Raw genomic sequence first — 17,249 nt, 5'->3', positions numbered from 1 at the left:
GGGTGGCATCAATAATGCCTTCATGTTCATTGATGATGTCTTAAATGGGCCTTGCACCAGGGAGGAACCAAGATGGCGGCACTGATTCCAAGTAGTTGGGCTCTGGCAACTTCTCTACATGACTAAAAAGATTCCCGCATTGCAAAGTGTTGGACTCGATGACACGCGTGGTCCCTTTCCAACCCTCCAATTATATGATGCTAAGACCTGATGTTATATATGATGTCAGATGTGGGTCAGGAAAAGGCAGGGTTTGGAAGGAAGGGGCTTTGCAGGCACCACTGATCAGTTGACAGTCAGCACTTGGGAAAGTACTAAACTTGGGAAACATACAGGCAAACAGTCATTCAGTCATTCATTCATTCATTCATTCATTCATTCATTCATTCACTCACTGAATCTTTTCAGTCACTTTCTATTGCCCAGAGCAACCCAAAGCAACTTGCAACCAAACACGCAGATAGACAAAGTGTCACCTGATGTCTTTGCGACATCAAGTGATTGAAAGGTGGCATCGTACTTGGCCCACAGCTGTGTGTGGAGTTAAGGATCTGGCCTACCAGCCAGATCCATTTTTCTACCCATTATAAAGGTTGGGCTACATAGATGTTCTGCCGAAGAATTAATGCTTTCAAATTATGGTGCTGGAGGAGACTCTTGAGAGTCCCATGGACTTCAAGAAGATCAAACCTCTCCATTCTGAAGAAAATCAGCCCTGACTGCTCACTGGAAGGACAGATCGTGAAGCTGAGAATCCAAGACCTTGGCCACCTCATGAGAAGAGAAGACTCCCTGGAAAAGACCCTGATGTTGGGAAAGATGGAGGGCACAAGGAGAAGGGGACGACAGAGGACGAGATGGTTGGACAGTGTTCTCGAAGCTACAGTGGTACCCCGCAAGACGAATGCCTCGCAAGACGGAAAACCCGCAAGACGAAAGGGTTTTCTGTTTTGGAGGCGCTTCGCAAGACGAATTTCCCTATGGGCTTGCATCGCAAGACGAAAGCCCATAGGGAAATGCTGGTGGTCGGGAGCAAAGACTTTCGCCCACAGCCGGCCTTCAGAAGAGGACCTCTTCTGAAGGCCGGCGGGGGGCAAAAGTCTTTGCTCCCCCCCCGCCTGCCTCCCCCCCGCCTGCCCCGGGCGATCTTAAAATGCTGGCGGGCGGGAGCGAAGCGTTCGCTGCCGACCCCCAGCATTTTAAAATCTACAGGGGGAGATTTTAAAATGCTGGGGGTCGGCAGCGATCGCTTCGCTCCCGACCCCCAGCATTTTAAAATCTCCCCATGTCCCGGGGAGATTTTAAAATGCTGGGGGTCGGGAGCGAAGCGCTGCCGACCCCTAGCATTTTAAAATCTCCCCGGGACAGGGGGAGATTTTAAAATGCTGGGGGTCGGCAGCGAACGCTTCGCTCCCGACCCCCAGCATTTTAAAATCTCCCCGGGACACAGGGAGATTTTAAAATGCTGGGGGTCGGCAGCGAAGTGTTCGCTGCCGACCCCCAGCATTTTAAAACGCTGTTCCGAAGCGGGGTCGGGGGGCAGGAACATCTGCCCCAGCCGCCCCACTTTGGAACGCTGTTCCGAAGCCGGGCGGGGGGCAGGGGACACCTCCCGCCGCCGCGGGGACACCTTTTGAAGGCAGGCGGGTGGGAGCAAAGACTTTCGCCCCCCGCCCGCCTTCAGAAGAGGTCCAGGACCTCTTCTGAAGGCTGACGGGGGGCGAAAGTCTTTGTCCCCCCTGCCTGCCTTCCCAGGGGCTTTTAAATCGCCCCGGACAGCGGAGAAGTCCTCCGCTGTCCGGGGCGATTTTAAAATGCCGCCCGCCAGCATTTTAAGATCCCCCGGACAGCGGAGAAGTCCTCCGCTGTCCCGGGGTTTTTTAAAATGCTGGGGGTGGGAAGGAAAGCCCTTGCCCCCCCCCAGCCTTCAGAAGAGGTCCGGGGACAGACTGTCCCCGAACCTGGTCTGAAGGCGGTTTCCCTAGGAACGCATTAATTGATTTTCAATGCATTCCTATGGGAAACCGTGCATCGCAAGACGAAAAACTCGCAAGACGAAGAGACTTGCGGAACGAATTAATTTCGTCTTGCGAAGCACCACTGTACCAGCATGAGTTTGACCAAACTACGGGAAACAGTGGAAGACAGAAGTGCCTGGCGTCCTCTGGTCCATGGGGTCACGAAGAGTCGGACACGACTAAACGACTAAACAACAACAACACATAGATGTTCAAGGGGAGGGGAGGCAGTGATGTTTCCTTCTGCCAGCAGTCCATTACCCCACCTTCAGGAATAAGTTAGGAGGAGGATTAAAAATAAAAATAAAGTCCTGGTGCATACCCTTCCCTTTGGACTCAGAATGCTAATTACAAACTCAATGCAAACAGAAATGCCAGAAACTGTCTTATAACATTTGTCTACCTAGCTCAATACTGGCTACTCTGACTGGCAGTGGCTCTCTTGGATCTCAGAGGTCTTTCACATCCCTTGCTACCTGTTCCTTTTAACTAGAGATGCTGCCAAAGCTGCATTCGGGACCTTTTGCATGCAAAACACGTGCTCTTCTATCACGGACCTGTAATCATATATCTCTATCTCTGTATTGTTGCCGGCATCCGTCTGTCTCGGGAGACAAGTGGAGGATTGTGCCTTTGGGGGTGAAGTCAAATTGTCGGAAGGTTACGCCACCTGCTGTGGCTGTAGAGACTGATACGGGGCACGTTTGGTTGCATGTCTATATATAATCTATCTATTACTGTGAATTATCTTCTATAAAAAAATGGGTGTAAACTTGTTTTGCCTGGCACCAATGGAGCACAGCATGACCAGTTTATTATACCCGTTTCTCGGTAGGTGTTGCTGTGGAGGGGTACAGAGCTTTTGCTAGTAGGGCACAGTGTTGGTGCCTTTTAGCTGCAAACCCATTATGAATACATCAGGTGCATTGGTTTGAGCCTGCAAGAACTCATGCTCTTACTACAGGATGGGGCAGTAAGTGATAAAGCCTTAATCTTTCCCTTGATCCACTTATTTCTCAGAGGCATAATGGCTTTGTTGAATATTCTGTAATCACAGAAGCAAGTTCTGGCAGAGAAGTTTTTGCACACAGCAGCAACCAAACACACCAAGCCAACTCACAACACCAACTCGGCGGGCATTGTGCCTCAGTTGCAAGCAATGTTTACCTTGGAGGATCCAGCTGTTCTCCATTGTTTATGTATGGCTTAATTGTTTTGTTTTTTTTGTATAGGAAAGGCCATAGCTAAACTTGTCCATCAAGAGAATGCATCAACAGAATAAGCATAGCAAATTATTGCAGAAGAGAAGTGTTATTGTTACATTCTGTCTACATCAAATGATAAATTCAGACGAAGATCTTCCACGGAAGAGATTGATTTGCACAATCGCCACACTGTTGGATCCAGTGTGGAACTGGATTATGAAACTGATCTATCTGCTGTGATCGCTAAAGAGTTGCTTGCATCCAATATTCCTTCCCACAACCCATTTCCATTCAGATCCCAGCATACTGTGATTTCAAAGCCAATGCGCCAAGGGACTATCTGCTGTTCAATTGACCCCTCCCCCCTCTATTGCCATGGAAGTAGATTTGGATAACCTGTGGATGTGGGGATTAGCAAAATGTAGGAGACAACTGTTGCAGCCAACATGTGGTAATAATTTCAAATAGCTAGACCATCATACAATAATTGAATCATCATAACCTTATGAATCAACCCTTGCTATTTTTTATTTATGTAAAAAAGGAAGAAATATACTCTACAGCTGTTGTCAAGTGTTTTATGCACACATAAGCAACAGCACATACACATCAAAGTTAACTTGCTCATTGTCTTCCCAGCATCTTGCAGCCTGCTTATTAAACTGGAGAGGAGCACAAAAATGAAGATTCCGGGTTCCACGGGTGAGCTCTTGGAGGGGAATGCCCCCCCCCCCAAATCATGAAAAATATGATGTATAATCACAGTGCTTGCATGCAAACAATCATTCTGCATAAATCACGCTGCACCCACAGATCTGCATCTGCACACAGATCTGGTATGCACACACGGATGAGTTTGGTGAGATTTGGAGAGACGCTTTCTCATTAGTATACAAACCTTGCTCACAGCTGGGCCCGATCCAGCCAGGGAGGCACTGGCAGGTTCCATCGATGTGATTGCAGACAGCTCCATTCTTGCAGTCGCACACCTGGTGACAGTCCAGCCCAAAAAAGCCATCTGGACAAGCTGAAGATGGAAAATGATGAGATGGTGATACTCGTTTGTGTATACATCTATCTATCTGGCAAGCAATATTCGCCTTCCCCGAAACAGAGCTTTTAGGAAGTAACAGGGGAATGCACACATTTACGTTTTAGTTAAGAGCTGATCCAAGAGTCTGTCTCTTGCACCGGAGGCAAAGCGGTGCTTGGACTGTAAAACTGGCCTCCCTCAGCATGAAAATGTATAAATAACATATTTGATGCTAGCCAGAAAATTATGCTGCTGAAAGAATAGCACGGAACGTCTAGTCAGATACTGATACAGTCATGGCCCACCATGCTGAACACAATACACTAGTCAGACATTTCACTTGATGGGTCACAAATGAGATCAGCACTCCAACCCAATCCACAATGTTTCAAAGGAAGTCCAGGAGATAGTGTGTTGTGACCATGCCAGTGAATTACTCATCAGTTAAGCATGTTAAGCTCTAGGGTTTCCAACAGATCGTCCATAAAGAAAACAAGTAAAACTCCAGCAGAGGGCACAATAGTATAGGTACAACATTTCACATGTGGTGGATGCGTGAACATATAAAGCCCTTCTGGGAGAGGGTATTTACAGAAATAAGCTATAATACATGTGAAATGTGTCAGTTTGCATTTCTTAGGACAGAAAGTATTGATCTGATGTATAGAGATCTTTCCTATTCTAATTAATTCAAGAGGGTTCTGGAAGCTTCTCTGCATGAAAGAAGCAAGCAGAAGGTTCGTGATGTTTGGGTTATACCTTCAGAGAAGCTGAGTACAGCTGGCTTAAACTGGTTCTGTTATCTCTTCTGTCAAGGTCATGCTGACTATAAAAGTAAGGCCAGAACGAGCCTGGGTTTCACTGCCTCTTTCTATCTCTCTTCCTTCTAGTGTGGTGTTGTGTACATAGTATGCTTAGCGTTATGGTTTAGACTTATAAGATACTGTAAGTTTAAGTTAAGTCTGCTGCAACTGGATTTCTTATGGACAGTGCCAATCCTGAATGTATTGGATTTGTGACCATTATGCTCATTTGCCTTCAGTAGCAGTAAAGCTCTGCTGGATTAATTGCCTCTGGTCTATTTTTTTGGGAATCCTGCAACGTGTTTAAGTTTTTACTCTGCTCACTATATGCTGGAATCTGCTCTGGATCAATACTGAGTAGAATTTTCATGACATGTGAAACGTACCCCAGGTTTGGAATTGTTAGCTATTTTTAAAGAAATCTGACCTTTGTTATGAAGAACCAATTACTTTTCTTTTGGTAGCAGCACATCTACTAATGCCACAGAATTGAAAAGGATTGGAATATCTTCCTCAGAGCCTCCTTCCTTGGAGGTTTTTAAGCAGAGGTTGGAAGGCCATCTGTCATGGATGCTTTTTGGGGGGGGGGTACCTTCCAGTTCTACAGTTCTATGATCCTATGATCTGTGTATCTCTCATTGGAAACAGAATATATGGCCCATTGCTGTATCAGAAAAATTAACCAAGAGATTACATACACTGAATAATACAAATGGTGTAGATGATTTTGTTGAAATGTGGCATCCTTTTATAAAATCCTTTACTGATTACCCTCAAGAATGGCAACTACTGAAATCACAGACTGGACTTTGGCAGACTTAACTAAATTGATCCGTGCTGGAGTGGGGAGAGTTGAATTTTTGCTTTTGTATGTTTTTCTCTTTTTCTGTAATTGTTGTATATTGTAAATCAATAAAACCATATTAAATAAATAATAAAGAAAACAAGTAACACTCCATCATGGTCTGCTCCTGTGTCTTTAACTGCAACTTACTATGCACAAATCAACAGGTGATTTTTTAATTGCATGGAGAGAACCTGCAAACATTGACACATCAAAGCTCCTGTTTATGGCATAGCTGCGGTGGCTGGTTGAAATCATGGCAACCTTAACAGGCTCCCATATGGTAAATCTTCTTACTTGCGCCAAACATTTTGGGGAGGGGGAGTGGGAGTTAGGCTCTCTTTTTCTATTCACCCCATGTGTTGTGGGAGATCACAGTTAAGTACTTGGGAGAAAGGCAGGATATACCGTATTTTTTGCTCCATAGGACGCACCCGACCATAGGACGCACCTTGTTTTAGAGGGGGAGAACAAGAAAAAAAAAATCTCCCCCTCTCTGCTCAGCGCCCCTTCAGCGAAGCAGCAGGAGAAACTGAGCCCCTTCCATTTCTCCTCCCACTTGGCTGAAGGGGCGCTGCACAGCTCTCCCTCTCTGCTGAAGCCAGGAGAGTCTTGCTCTCCCGGCTTCAGCAAAAGGAACCCGAAGCCTTCGGAGCAGAGCGCGAGTTCCTGCTGCGCTCCAAAGGCTTCAGGGATAGCCACCTCTCCCCTCCGAGGCCATGGAGAGGCAATGGGATGCCCCTTCACTGCCACTGCCATTTGGGACAAACACCGGCTCACCCTCCTTCTTGAGCTTGGCAGGTGGCAGCCCTGGCAGGAAAAATGGGGACATTCTGGGATCAGATCAGGAGCCGGGATGGCTTTTGTAATTCTGGGAATGTCCCTGGAAAATCGAGACACTTGGAATGGAATGGGAATGGCGTGCTTGCAGATGGTGCCTCCAGGAATGTTAGCAGCAAGACCATTGAGCATGTTCCCCAACCCCTAATAGTGTTTACCTATCCTATTCTGGCACTAGTGATGAATGGAAGTGAGAGCTGGAACATAAAGAAGGCTGATCGCCAAAGAATCAACGCTTTTGAATTATGGTGCTGGAGGAGACTCTTGAGAGTCCCATGGACTGCAAGAAGATCAAACCTATCCATTCTGAAGGAAATCAGTCCTGAGCACTCACTGGAAGGACAGATCGTGAAGCTGAGGCTCCAATACTTTGGCCACCTCATGAGAAGAGAAGACTCCCTGGAAAAGACCCTGATGTTGGGAAAGATGGAGGGCACAAGGAGAAGGGGACGACAGAGGACGAGGTGGTTGGACAGTGTTCTCGAAGCTACTAACATGAGTCTGACCAAACGGCGGGAGGCAGTGGAAGACAGGAGTGCCTGGCGTGCTCTGGTCCATGGGGTCACGAAGAGTCGGACACGACTAAACGACCAAACAACAACAACAACACGGCTAAGTGGGGATTTGAACCTGGCCTTCCAAGTCCTAATCTGACATTCTAAGCCAGAGTGTCTCGACCTGTGGGTCCCCAGATGTTGTTGGACTACAACTCCCATCATCCCTGAGCTCTGGCCTTGCTAGCTAGGGGTGATGGGAGTTGTAGTTCAACAACATCTGGGGACCCACAGCTTGAGAAAGGCTGCTCTAAGCATTACACCACAATCAGGCGGTGGCACCCTATGGCTTCTCCTTTGTTTTGTTCCCCAAAAAGGAATATGACTGCTGAAACAGGAGGGTTCGAACTATTTGATCCCTTCTGAAATTGCTCCCTGCATCTGTAAATCCCAAAGTAGGTAAGCTCATCTTTAAGCAGAGGCTTGACAACCATATGTCAGGAGTGCTCTGATGGTGTTTCCTGCTTGGCAGGGGGTTGGACTCGATGGCCCTTGTGGTCTATTCCAACTCTATGACTCTATGATTCTATCTTTGCATGTGATGTGAAACAAATTTCTTCCTCATTCCTACCAGCAACTTATTTTTCTCCTTTGTCGTTTAAAACTCTGGCCATAAGGAACAGGCAGGCTAGCTCACTGCTTTCTTGTTTTTCACTTGAGCTGAATAAAGTTTATTGTGATACTGCTGGTGTTAAGATTTATTTATTTTGTATCCTAGGGGAAACAAAAGAGCTGCCTGAGTATTTTTCGTCAAAGGTGCAAATTGGCCTCGTTTCCACTAGAGGGCACCACAGGCACACACACAAAAATTACAATTTGCTCAGATACTAAAACACAGGCATTTGATTTCTCCTTATGTACTTGCCTTACAAAGTATAACAAGAACAATAGATTTAGTGTGGGAGTTAGAACTCTCTCAAATGCTTTGCACATACTCTATCCTGCTTCCACATCTATTTGCAAAGAATTCGTGTTTTCTTGCAAAGCATGCAATTCCATGTGTGTTACATCCTAAAATACACATTTTGACATGATTTTGGTACAGTGGTGCCTCGCAAGACGAAATTAATTCGTTCCGTGAGTTTTTTCGTCTAGCAAATTTTTCGTCTTGCGAAGCACGGTGTTGGGAAAGTTTTGGAAAACCTTCAAAAATCACCAAACTCTTCAAAAACCTCAAAAAAGGCTACCACACCGCGTGCTATGAGTTGCTCCTCGAAGTCAAGTCGCAACTGTATTAACGGTGTTAAGAAAAAGGAAACAAACTTGCAAGACGTTTTCGTCTTGCGAAGCAAGCCCATAGGGAAATTCGTCTTGCGAAGCAGCTCAAAAAACGCAAAACCCTTTCGTCTAGCGAGTTTTTCGTCTTGCGAGGCATTCGTCTTGCGGGGCACCACTGTACTTCTTTTTAAAGCCAAGAATTGCACTGCAACGTTATATCAATGCCTAGTTCTGCATATTAGTCTGTGGAACTACAGATAGGGTCAATTTTGTATCAGAATTTGCAAAGAATTACTTCCCCAAGCGTCCCCACTGAGGAACTATTATGCGTATTCTGTGGAGTCCCACTGAGTTGCAGAACATTCTGCCAGGGGTCCTAAGAGTTCACAGTCTGTTCACATCAGATGCCAGGTAGGGAAGCTGCAAATAATTCCATCTCTGCATTTCTTAAAATATTTTTTTTGCTACGATGCACACTACTCAGACCCCTACTGAGGATCATAACTTTGCTCTCCAGCAGATTTTGCCCTTCTCCAAATGCTGTGGCACCAGTTCTTGGCAGTTTTAGTATATTAAAGAGGAAAAAACAACGTATTCAAATATGTACATTGAGACAATGTTTTTTTTTAAAAAACAACAACTGTGGATCAATGCAGAAATCAGACGCCGGGTGAAACATGCAGAAAAAGCAACAACAGACCATTAATAGATGTGTCCATTCCCAACGCCATTTGCTAGGCCTCACTACAACCCTGTATGAACTGTGATGCAGGATATAACCCTTCCATGTGGCTTTACATCTGGGCTGGAAAACCTAAGGGCTCTCCAGCTCTCTATTACCGTGTTCTTTTGACTCTTTGTGAGTCGTGGACCCGCCACCCACTTGAGATAAATAAGACACAAGGACACATGTATTTAAGGTTAATGGGCTAAAGAAGGCCACAACTTTATTGGTTACAGAATGTGAGTGGTATTGGCTTAGCCATTGGATCAAACAATCTATACATGACTCCACCTCACGCAGCAGGGAGTCATCCGAAGGTTAACAACCAGTGGGAGGAGCTTGTTGATGCAAATACAACTGGAAGCTTCCCCTGATGTCACCGGGGGTCGTGCCATGGCCCTAGCCACCAGAAGGGCATCGGACAGGATCCACGACCACCAGATTCCTTTAATGGAATACCCAAACAAGGGGAGGGTAGGTGATGGCAATAACCTACCCTCCAACACACGACACATATACCTAACTGCCAATACCCAAAAGTTGTGACGAATTGCTACAAGGTAGGCGAAAAACCATAAGGCTGGTGCTAATTTGCCCAATGGGTAAAAATTCCTACCAGGCCCCCTGGGCAACCAACCAAAGTCCATAGCAAGGTCAGAAGCATAGGTAAAGGTAAAGGGACCCCTGACCATTAGGTCCAGTCATGGCCGACTCTGGGGTTGCGGCCCTCATCTCACTTTATTGGCCGAGGGAACCGGCGTACAGCTTCCGGGTCATGTGGCCAGCATGACTAAGCCGCTTCTGGTGAACCAGAGCAGCGCACGGAAACGCCGTTTACCTTCCCACCAGAGTGGTACCTATTTATCTACTTGCACTTTGACGTGCTTTCGAACTGCTAGGTTGGCAGGAGCAGGGACCGAGCAACGGGAGCTCACCCCGTCGCGGGGATTCGAACCGCCAACCTTCTGATCGGCAAGTCCTAGGCTCAGTGGTTTAGACCACAGTGCCACCTGCGTCCCTAGGTCAGAAGCACAGGAGGGTGGGTGGGTGATCCATCGTCTTCTGGGCTCACAATGAGGGCACGGAGCTGCCGCGGCTGCTTGAATGAAGCTAAACCCTGCCCCCAAGCCAGCCCTATTGGCTGGCCTATGGGCGCGGTGCAGCAGCCAGGTAAGCTGACGCAGGGGGCCGAAGACGCCCCCTTGCAGACGGGCCAACCGGCTCCCGCTCACAACCCCTCCCCTCTGTTAAGAGGAGAGGCTTTCCCACACCTTGCTCCCCAAACACACCATCTCTTCCTGGGCCATGCCTCTCAACAGCACCACTTCCCACCCAGCTGGGGTGTTTTTGCCTGGCTGGAATGTGTCCTTGAATTCTGATCATGAATCCCTGGTGGAGAATGGAGAGGGGTTTGCAATTCTGTGTAGAAATTAGCCTACTGTACTGCTGTTCTGCCCTCTTTTGACTCTGGCCCTTTTCACCCCTGGCATATGGCCTCCAGAAGCGAATATAGAGCAAAGAATCAGAGAGTTGGAAGGGACCAAAGGGGTCATCTACTACAACCCCCTGCAATGCACGACTCTTTCGCCTAATGTGGGGTTCAAACCCACGCCCCTGAGATTAAGAGTCTCTTGCTCCACCAACAGAGCCCTTGTCAATGGAGCCCTTGGGCTGAAAACAGCCCCCCCACAACCCTGTTGTGCATTGCAAGGGAAGACAGGTAATTGTGGCAAGCTGTCTTTCAAAGAAGCTTGCCTGCCATCACCAATCTTCTCACTGACTGCTGCTGAGCTTCTTGGGAATGAGTGTGGAAGCTACTGTTAAAGGGTAACTCTTTAAAGGTCAGGTAAAGTTAAAGGGACCCCGACCATTAGGTCCAGTCGCGACCGACTCTGGGGTTGCGGTGCTCATCTTGCTTTATTGGACGAGGGATACGGCGCACAGCTTCTGGGTCATGTGGCCAGCATGACAGCCACTTCTGGCGAACCAGCGCAGCACACGGAAAAGCCGTTTACCTTCCCGCCAGAGCGGTACCTATTTATCTACTTGCACTTTGACATGCTTTCGAACTGCTAGCTTGGCAGGAGCAGGGACTGAGCAACGGGAGCTCACCCCGTCGCGGGGATTAGAACCGCCGACCTTCTGATCGGCAAGTCCTAGGCTCTGTGGTTTAACCCACAGTGCCAAAGAGGCTCAAGCTGCAATCCTGTGTACAATGAATTGGGGGTAAAAGCCCTTGAACTCAGTGGGGCTTTCTTACGATAAAATAAATGCATGGGGTTGCTAAATTAGTCTCTTTACTGTGTTGCCCATGGAATTGTCTGTTCCTTTTCTGCAGCATCTCCTCTGCCCACTCCTATTTTATCTGCTGTTGAGGACAGTGCTAATATAATCTGCTGGTAAATCTCCACTTAACCAGAGTGTGAAGCTAGTTAAAGAATCCTGGTAAAAGGGGTGGAAAAAGGTTCTCTTTTGCTGCTGCTGTTTTAATGCCATGGTAAAAACTAGAGGGAAGGAGGAGCTCTGCACGCAATCCCTGGATGTGATCCTGACCTCTTAACCACCATTAAGAGAATGGGCCTGTTTTGTCTTACCAAGTACATCACTGAGCTGGTAAATTATCCTAGGCTGTTGAGCTAATCAATAACATCTTTACAACAGACTGAAAATCTGCAGAAAACGTCGCTGTTGAGAAATGCATTGATGAAAGAAAGAAAGAAAGAAAGAAAGAAAGGAAGGAAGGAAGGAAGGAAGGAAGGAAGGAAGGAAGGAAGGAAGGAGACAGAGGGGAGGACAGAGAAGGGAGCAAGAAATACCTTTCTCACAAAAGGTTCCCATCCAGCCAGCTGTACAAGTACAGGCTCCGCTCATGTGGTCACAGATCGCTCCATTTTTGCATTGGCAGCTATGTTTACAACTCAAGCCAAATGTTCCCTTGGGGCATCCTGTGTACAGAGAACAAGAGACAAGCATTCGGGCAAAAATCAGGCACAGATATCAATCCTGACTTTTCTTTGATCAGTTTAAACAGCTGCCTGTGCGTGCAGGAGGGGGGGGGAATAATAATTTGCTTTTGCAGAAATTGATTTTCAAATAAGCATGGAGAATAACTGTGCAACTTTGTGGCTACTGCAATTCAGAGAGAGCCCAGGCAAAATACCGTATTGGCCTGAATATAAGCCGCACTCCCCCCCCCCCCCCAAATTCCGACCGTGAAAAGTTAAAGTGCGGCTTATATTCTCAACCTTACAAAAATGGCTTCTACGATATCGCTGCTGAAACAGACATACGGTAAAAGGGAACAAAAAAAAAAGGTTTTATTGCCGATTTGCGACCTTGAGTGCCTGCGGAATTGTAGCAATTGAATAACGGTTTGCGATTTTAGCGATTGTACGGTAACTTTTGTGGGCTTGCAAGATCAAAGGCTTAAACTGGCTCAGAGTTACAATTCTACCAACCGCAGCCTGTAACCCAATTTTAAGGGAGTGGCTTATATTCAGGTATTGTCTCCCCCCCCTTGAAGTTTAAAGGTGCGGCTTATTTGCGGGTGCGACTTGTATTCGGGCCAATGTGGTAGAAAATGCACCATTGGGTGGGTATCTCCGCCTCCTGAGAGGCTTCCCTAAGAAAGGCAGAAAGGTTTTTCCATTCCTAAATGTAGGGATAGAGATTGTTTACTACTTTACATATCACATCATGCCAGTGTAGCATCTTAACCATTTACAAGTATAAAATCAACTAAAAAATATTCACGCATAATTGCAAAACACTAAAGCAGTTGAATAAGGAGATTCCAAGAACGGGCGCAGTTCACCCTTTTGTTGCATCGGGAGGAGGTCGCTGCACGCTTCTGCAACCATGGCACAGGCAGAGTTTGAAAAAGCTGCAGAAGAAGTCAAGAAGCTGAAGACCCAACCAACAGATCAAGAAATGCCGGATATCTACAGCCATTACAAGCAGGCCACAGTTGGAGATGTAAATACAGACCATCCTGGGATGCTTGATTTCAAAGGCAAGGCCAAGTGGGACACCTGGAATTCCTTGAAAGGAATGTCCAAAGAAGAAAGTGGAATATCTGAAGGAAAAATATGGAATGCAATAAACCCCTTTCCTGCATGCCTTAAAATGGAATCCTGCCTTATTTTACTAACTTAAACTGTGTTACACAGTATGGCAGTGCCAAGACTTGATGCCACTTTCTATAATTAATAGCTGTGTAAATTTACTTCTAATGGTTTGTATAATAAACACTATCAAATTCAAAAAATAAAAATAAATAAGGAGGTTCCAAGTAGAAGGGAATACTTGTATCTTCAAGATACGGTGGAATGCCAATACTGATGGAGCCCCTTGCATTTCAGCATGGAGGGCCTTCCACAACATTGCCGCCAACAGTGAAAAAGCCCACCTCTGTGTTACCAGAGGCCAATAATTATCAGGCTGTGGCAGAACTAACCAGGTTCCAGTTGCTGATCTTAATGCCCATACTGGGCAATAAAGGGGCCAGCCTTCCCTAACCTAGTTCCCTCCAGATGTTTTGTACTACAACTTCCATCATCGCTGACCATTAGCCATGTGGGCTGGGGCTGATGGGAGATGGAGTCCAAAAACCTTCGAATAGTACCCAGATAGGGAGGGCTATGCCAAATTCCTGTCCTGAAATACAGCCTAGAAATAAAAAGAACAGAAATGGATAAATGCAGGCATTAACTGCCCAAGAGTACACTGGGGAACCAAGGATGCAAAAAATAAAGCATTTTGATCATCCAGACATGAAGTCTAATGGTCAGGCTAGCTATTCCTTCCAAACAACTATGAAAACAGACTCCTTCCTGGAGTACACATTGTAAGCAAATGCTTATACAGAGGTTGAAATCTGAGTCCTCCCAAGTAGACTTCCCCACAGCCTAAAAAAAAAACAAAAATAAACCAGCTGGACCCTTTCCTATAAGCACACAACGGGAAAAACAGTTCCCACTCCTTTATTCTGAGACTTCTCCTCTTTGGCATGCTTCACATCTTACTCTGCTCACAACGCTTTCCAGTGTATCCTGCTTCGCAGAAGCAAATGCCAGTAACCGGGTTGCAGCTCCCATCACTGTTTCTGCAGTCACAGGAGTTTCCACAGAGCTGTCCCCAGGAGCCAGAACCGCAAGCTGAAAAATAATACAGAATGTTATATGGCTGCCTGCAACAACAGCAAAGGCTTCCTGGGTTTGGGAGTCTATAAAGCAGTGATTGGGAATGCTTCCCTCTGAAGCATTCCCTTGTCAGGGGCTATATGGCTGGGACTGGTGAAGCTATTGTCCAAAGTGTGTGGTTTCCTTCCTTCCTTCCTTCCTTCCTTCCTTCCTTCCTTCCTTCCTTCCTTCCCTCCCTCCCTCCCTCCCTCCCTCCCTCCCTCCCTTCCACCCCCTTTTGCTCTCTCACTTTCTGCTACCCCATTTATCTTTCTGCCATCTTTCTCTCCCCCCCTCTCTCTCTGCCATCTCCCCTTCTCTCCCCAACCACCCTGCTCCTTCCACCCCAAACCCCAGTAGGCTGCTGGAGAAGGGACATATCTCTCCTGCCAGATGTCAGATCCTTTTCAGGGGGCTTCTGCAATGATACCCAGGGAAACATAAAATGAGGTGGACAATTGGCTTTCAAGCTGCAGAAGAAGAGTTTGTATTTGATATCCCGCTTTATCACTACCCGAAGGAGTCTCAAAACGGCTAACATTCTCCTTTCCCTTCCCCCTCCACAACAAACACTCTGTGAAGTGAGTGAGGCTGAGAGACTTCAGAGAAGTGTGACTGGCCCAAGGTCACCCAGCAGCTTCATGTGGAGGAGCGGGGATGCGAACCTGGTTCACCAGATTACGAGTCCACCGCTCTTAACCACTACACCACACTGGCTCCCCAGTGTTGCTGTGAAGTTAAGACCCATGTCAGAAACATCAAGGCGGAAGGCAGTTGTTCTTAGGTATCCGAAATTGCTGAGGGCACAAGGCCTTACTAAGGAGCAAGCCGCAAAGAACACAGAAGAAGTGACGCGTGAGTGAACATGCACAAGTCTGCACTGCCAGATTTTTTTGTTATAAGCCACTCAGGTGATTAAAGGAAGAACATCTGTTAAAATCACTGTTGCGGCCCTCTCTAAGAGGGGAGAAAGGGTCCATTGTGTGGGAGTAAGTCAATAGGCCCTGCAAGTATTCAGACTGTGCTTAGTTCCAAATGCACCCACTATTGAAATCCATTCTATTTTTTCCCCTCATGTAGTTGTGTTGCAACACCAGGGCTTTTTTTCAGCTAGAACTCAGTTCCAGCACCTCTTAGGTGGTATCACTCCCATTCTAAGAGAATGAGGGAGGTGTTTGTGGCACCTTTTTCTAGAAAAATAGCACTGAGCATCACACACAGAACACTGTGACTAAAATAAAAAGGGTGGAGGCTTTAGCTGAGATTCCTGCATTGCAGGGGGCTAGATTAGATGACCTTTGGTGTTCCTTCCAACGCTACAGTTTTATGATTCTACAAGGGTTTTCCCCCATGAACTGGCCTCTAGAAGGATATCTGTGATGGCCACATTTTCTTCTGTCCACTGCAGCTGCCAGTGAAAGGGCTTTTTGCCTTGAGTTGTTCTTTCACAACCGTTTTCCGTATTATAAGAATGGAAGAACAAGTCAATGGAACATTTACTCCCCAGCAGCCTGTTTCCCACAGCAGCCTTCTCTCATTCTTACTCCCCAGTAACTGATGTCCAATGGCACACTGCCTTTGAACCTGGAACTGGTGTATAGCCATTACAGCTCATGGCCCTTGATAAAGGGTAAAGGGACCCCTGACCATTAGGTCCAGTCATGACCAACTCTGGGGTTGCGGCGCCCATCTCGCTTTATTGGCTGAGGGAGCTGGCATACAGCTTCCCGGTCATGTGGTCAGCATGACTAAGCCGCTTCTGGCGAACCAGAGCAGCGCACAGAAACACCGTTTACCTTCCCGCCGGAGTGGTACCTATTTATCTACTTGCACTTTGTGGGCTTTCGAGCTGCTAGATTGGCAGGAGCAGGGACCGAGCAACGGGAGCTCACCCCGTTGCGGGGATTCGAACTGCCGACCTTCTGATCAGCAAGTCCTAGGCTCTGTGGTTTAACCCTTGATAGAATTGGTCTAATCCCCTTGTGATGGCTTTTTATGCTTATGACCAATGAGCATTTCACCGGTGACCTTCCAAAGCAGAAAAAAGTGTGCAGTAGTTGGACTTGGACCAGGAGATACAGTTCCCATTCGCCGCTGGCGGCTTGGTGGCACTTTTCATTTGTGGGCGATAGTCTTATAATTGTGTCCTTCAAGTTCAACAGTGACAAATGGGTCCTTGAGAGCATGATGCATATGCTCAACAGAGAGCTCGGATTGGCTACAACGCTCTGTTGAGTGAGCACTCGTATTTGTTGCTCCTTAATGTGTGAAAGAGCACTTAGTCATGAAGCTCACTGGTTAAGCAGCATTGGGCAAGTCGTTGTTTCCTGAGCCAGCCTGTATCTCAGGGTTGTTACGATAAATTTGATAAATGAACAGGCCATGAAAAGGCACCAAAAGATGACATGGAAATAAAGGGGAAGCACAGAATGAGGCAGCAATGCAGGTAAGTTGTGACACCTATAATATTCAAATTTCACTCGATATTTAAATTCACAAACCCAGGGACCGTCTTTCGAATGCAAGAGAACGGGATTCACTCAACGTGTTGTGACAAGCGTCTTCCCCCCTGCCCCACCATCCTCACATTGGGAATTAGCTCTGAACTAAGCTGCATTGAAAATTGTGGGGGGACGCAGAACCAGCTGTCAGTCTGAATGCTGTGCCTTGTGCTTGGAGGAACTGGCGAACAGTGATGGAATAAAGTTCTCCGATCAAACCTCTCCGCTTCACCAGCCATCGCCCTCTACATTTTAGACTTACATGATTAAGGATTATAGCCAGCCAGGCTACACGAACCCATAAATACACAATTACAGAGGCAGGAAGA

At 46.9% G+C, this 17,249-nt stretch overlaps 1 protein-coding gene across 1 annotated transcript in view; it reads right to left on the bottom strand.

Moving 5' to 3' along the window:
- The window catches only part of LOC310707446 (uncharacterized protein), a 214,180-nt gene that overhangs the window by 32,266 nt on the left and 164,665 nt on the right, over positions 1-17,249 (bottom strand). The window contains 3 exon segments of the mRNA XM_083504656.1: positions 4,122-4,250; positions 12,056-12,184; positions 14,264-14,395. Of these exon segments, the coding sequence (XP_083360782.1) occupies positions 4,122-4,250; positions 12,056-12,184; positions 14,264-14,395 (390 nt within the window).

The sequence above is a fragment of the Podarcis liolepis genome (genome assembly GCF_965112155.1).
Source record: "Podarcis liolepis genome assembly, chromosome: 5".
Classification (NCBI taxonomy): domain Eukaryota; kingdom Metazoa; phylum Chordata; class Lepidosauria; order Squamata; family Lacertidae; genus Podarcis; species Podarcis liolepis.
The sequence above is the reverse complement of the archived record's forward strand: the minus strand, read 5'-3'. Positions and strand labels throughout refer to the sequence as shown.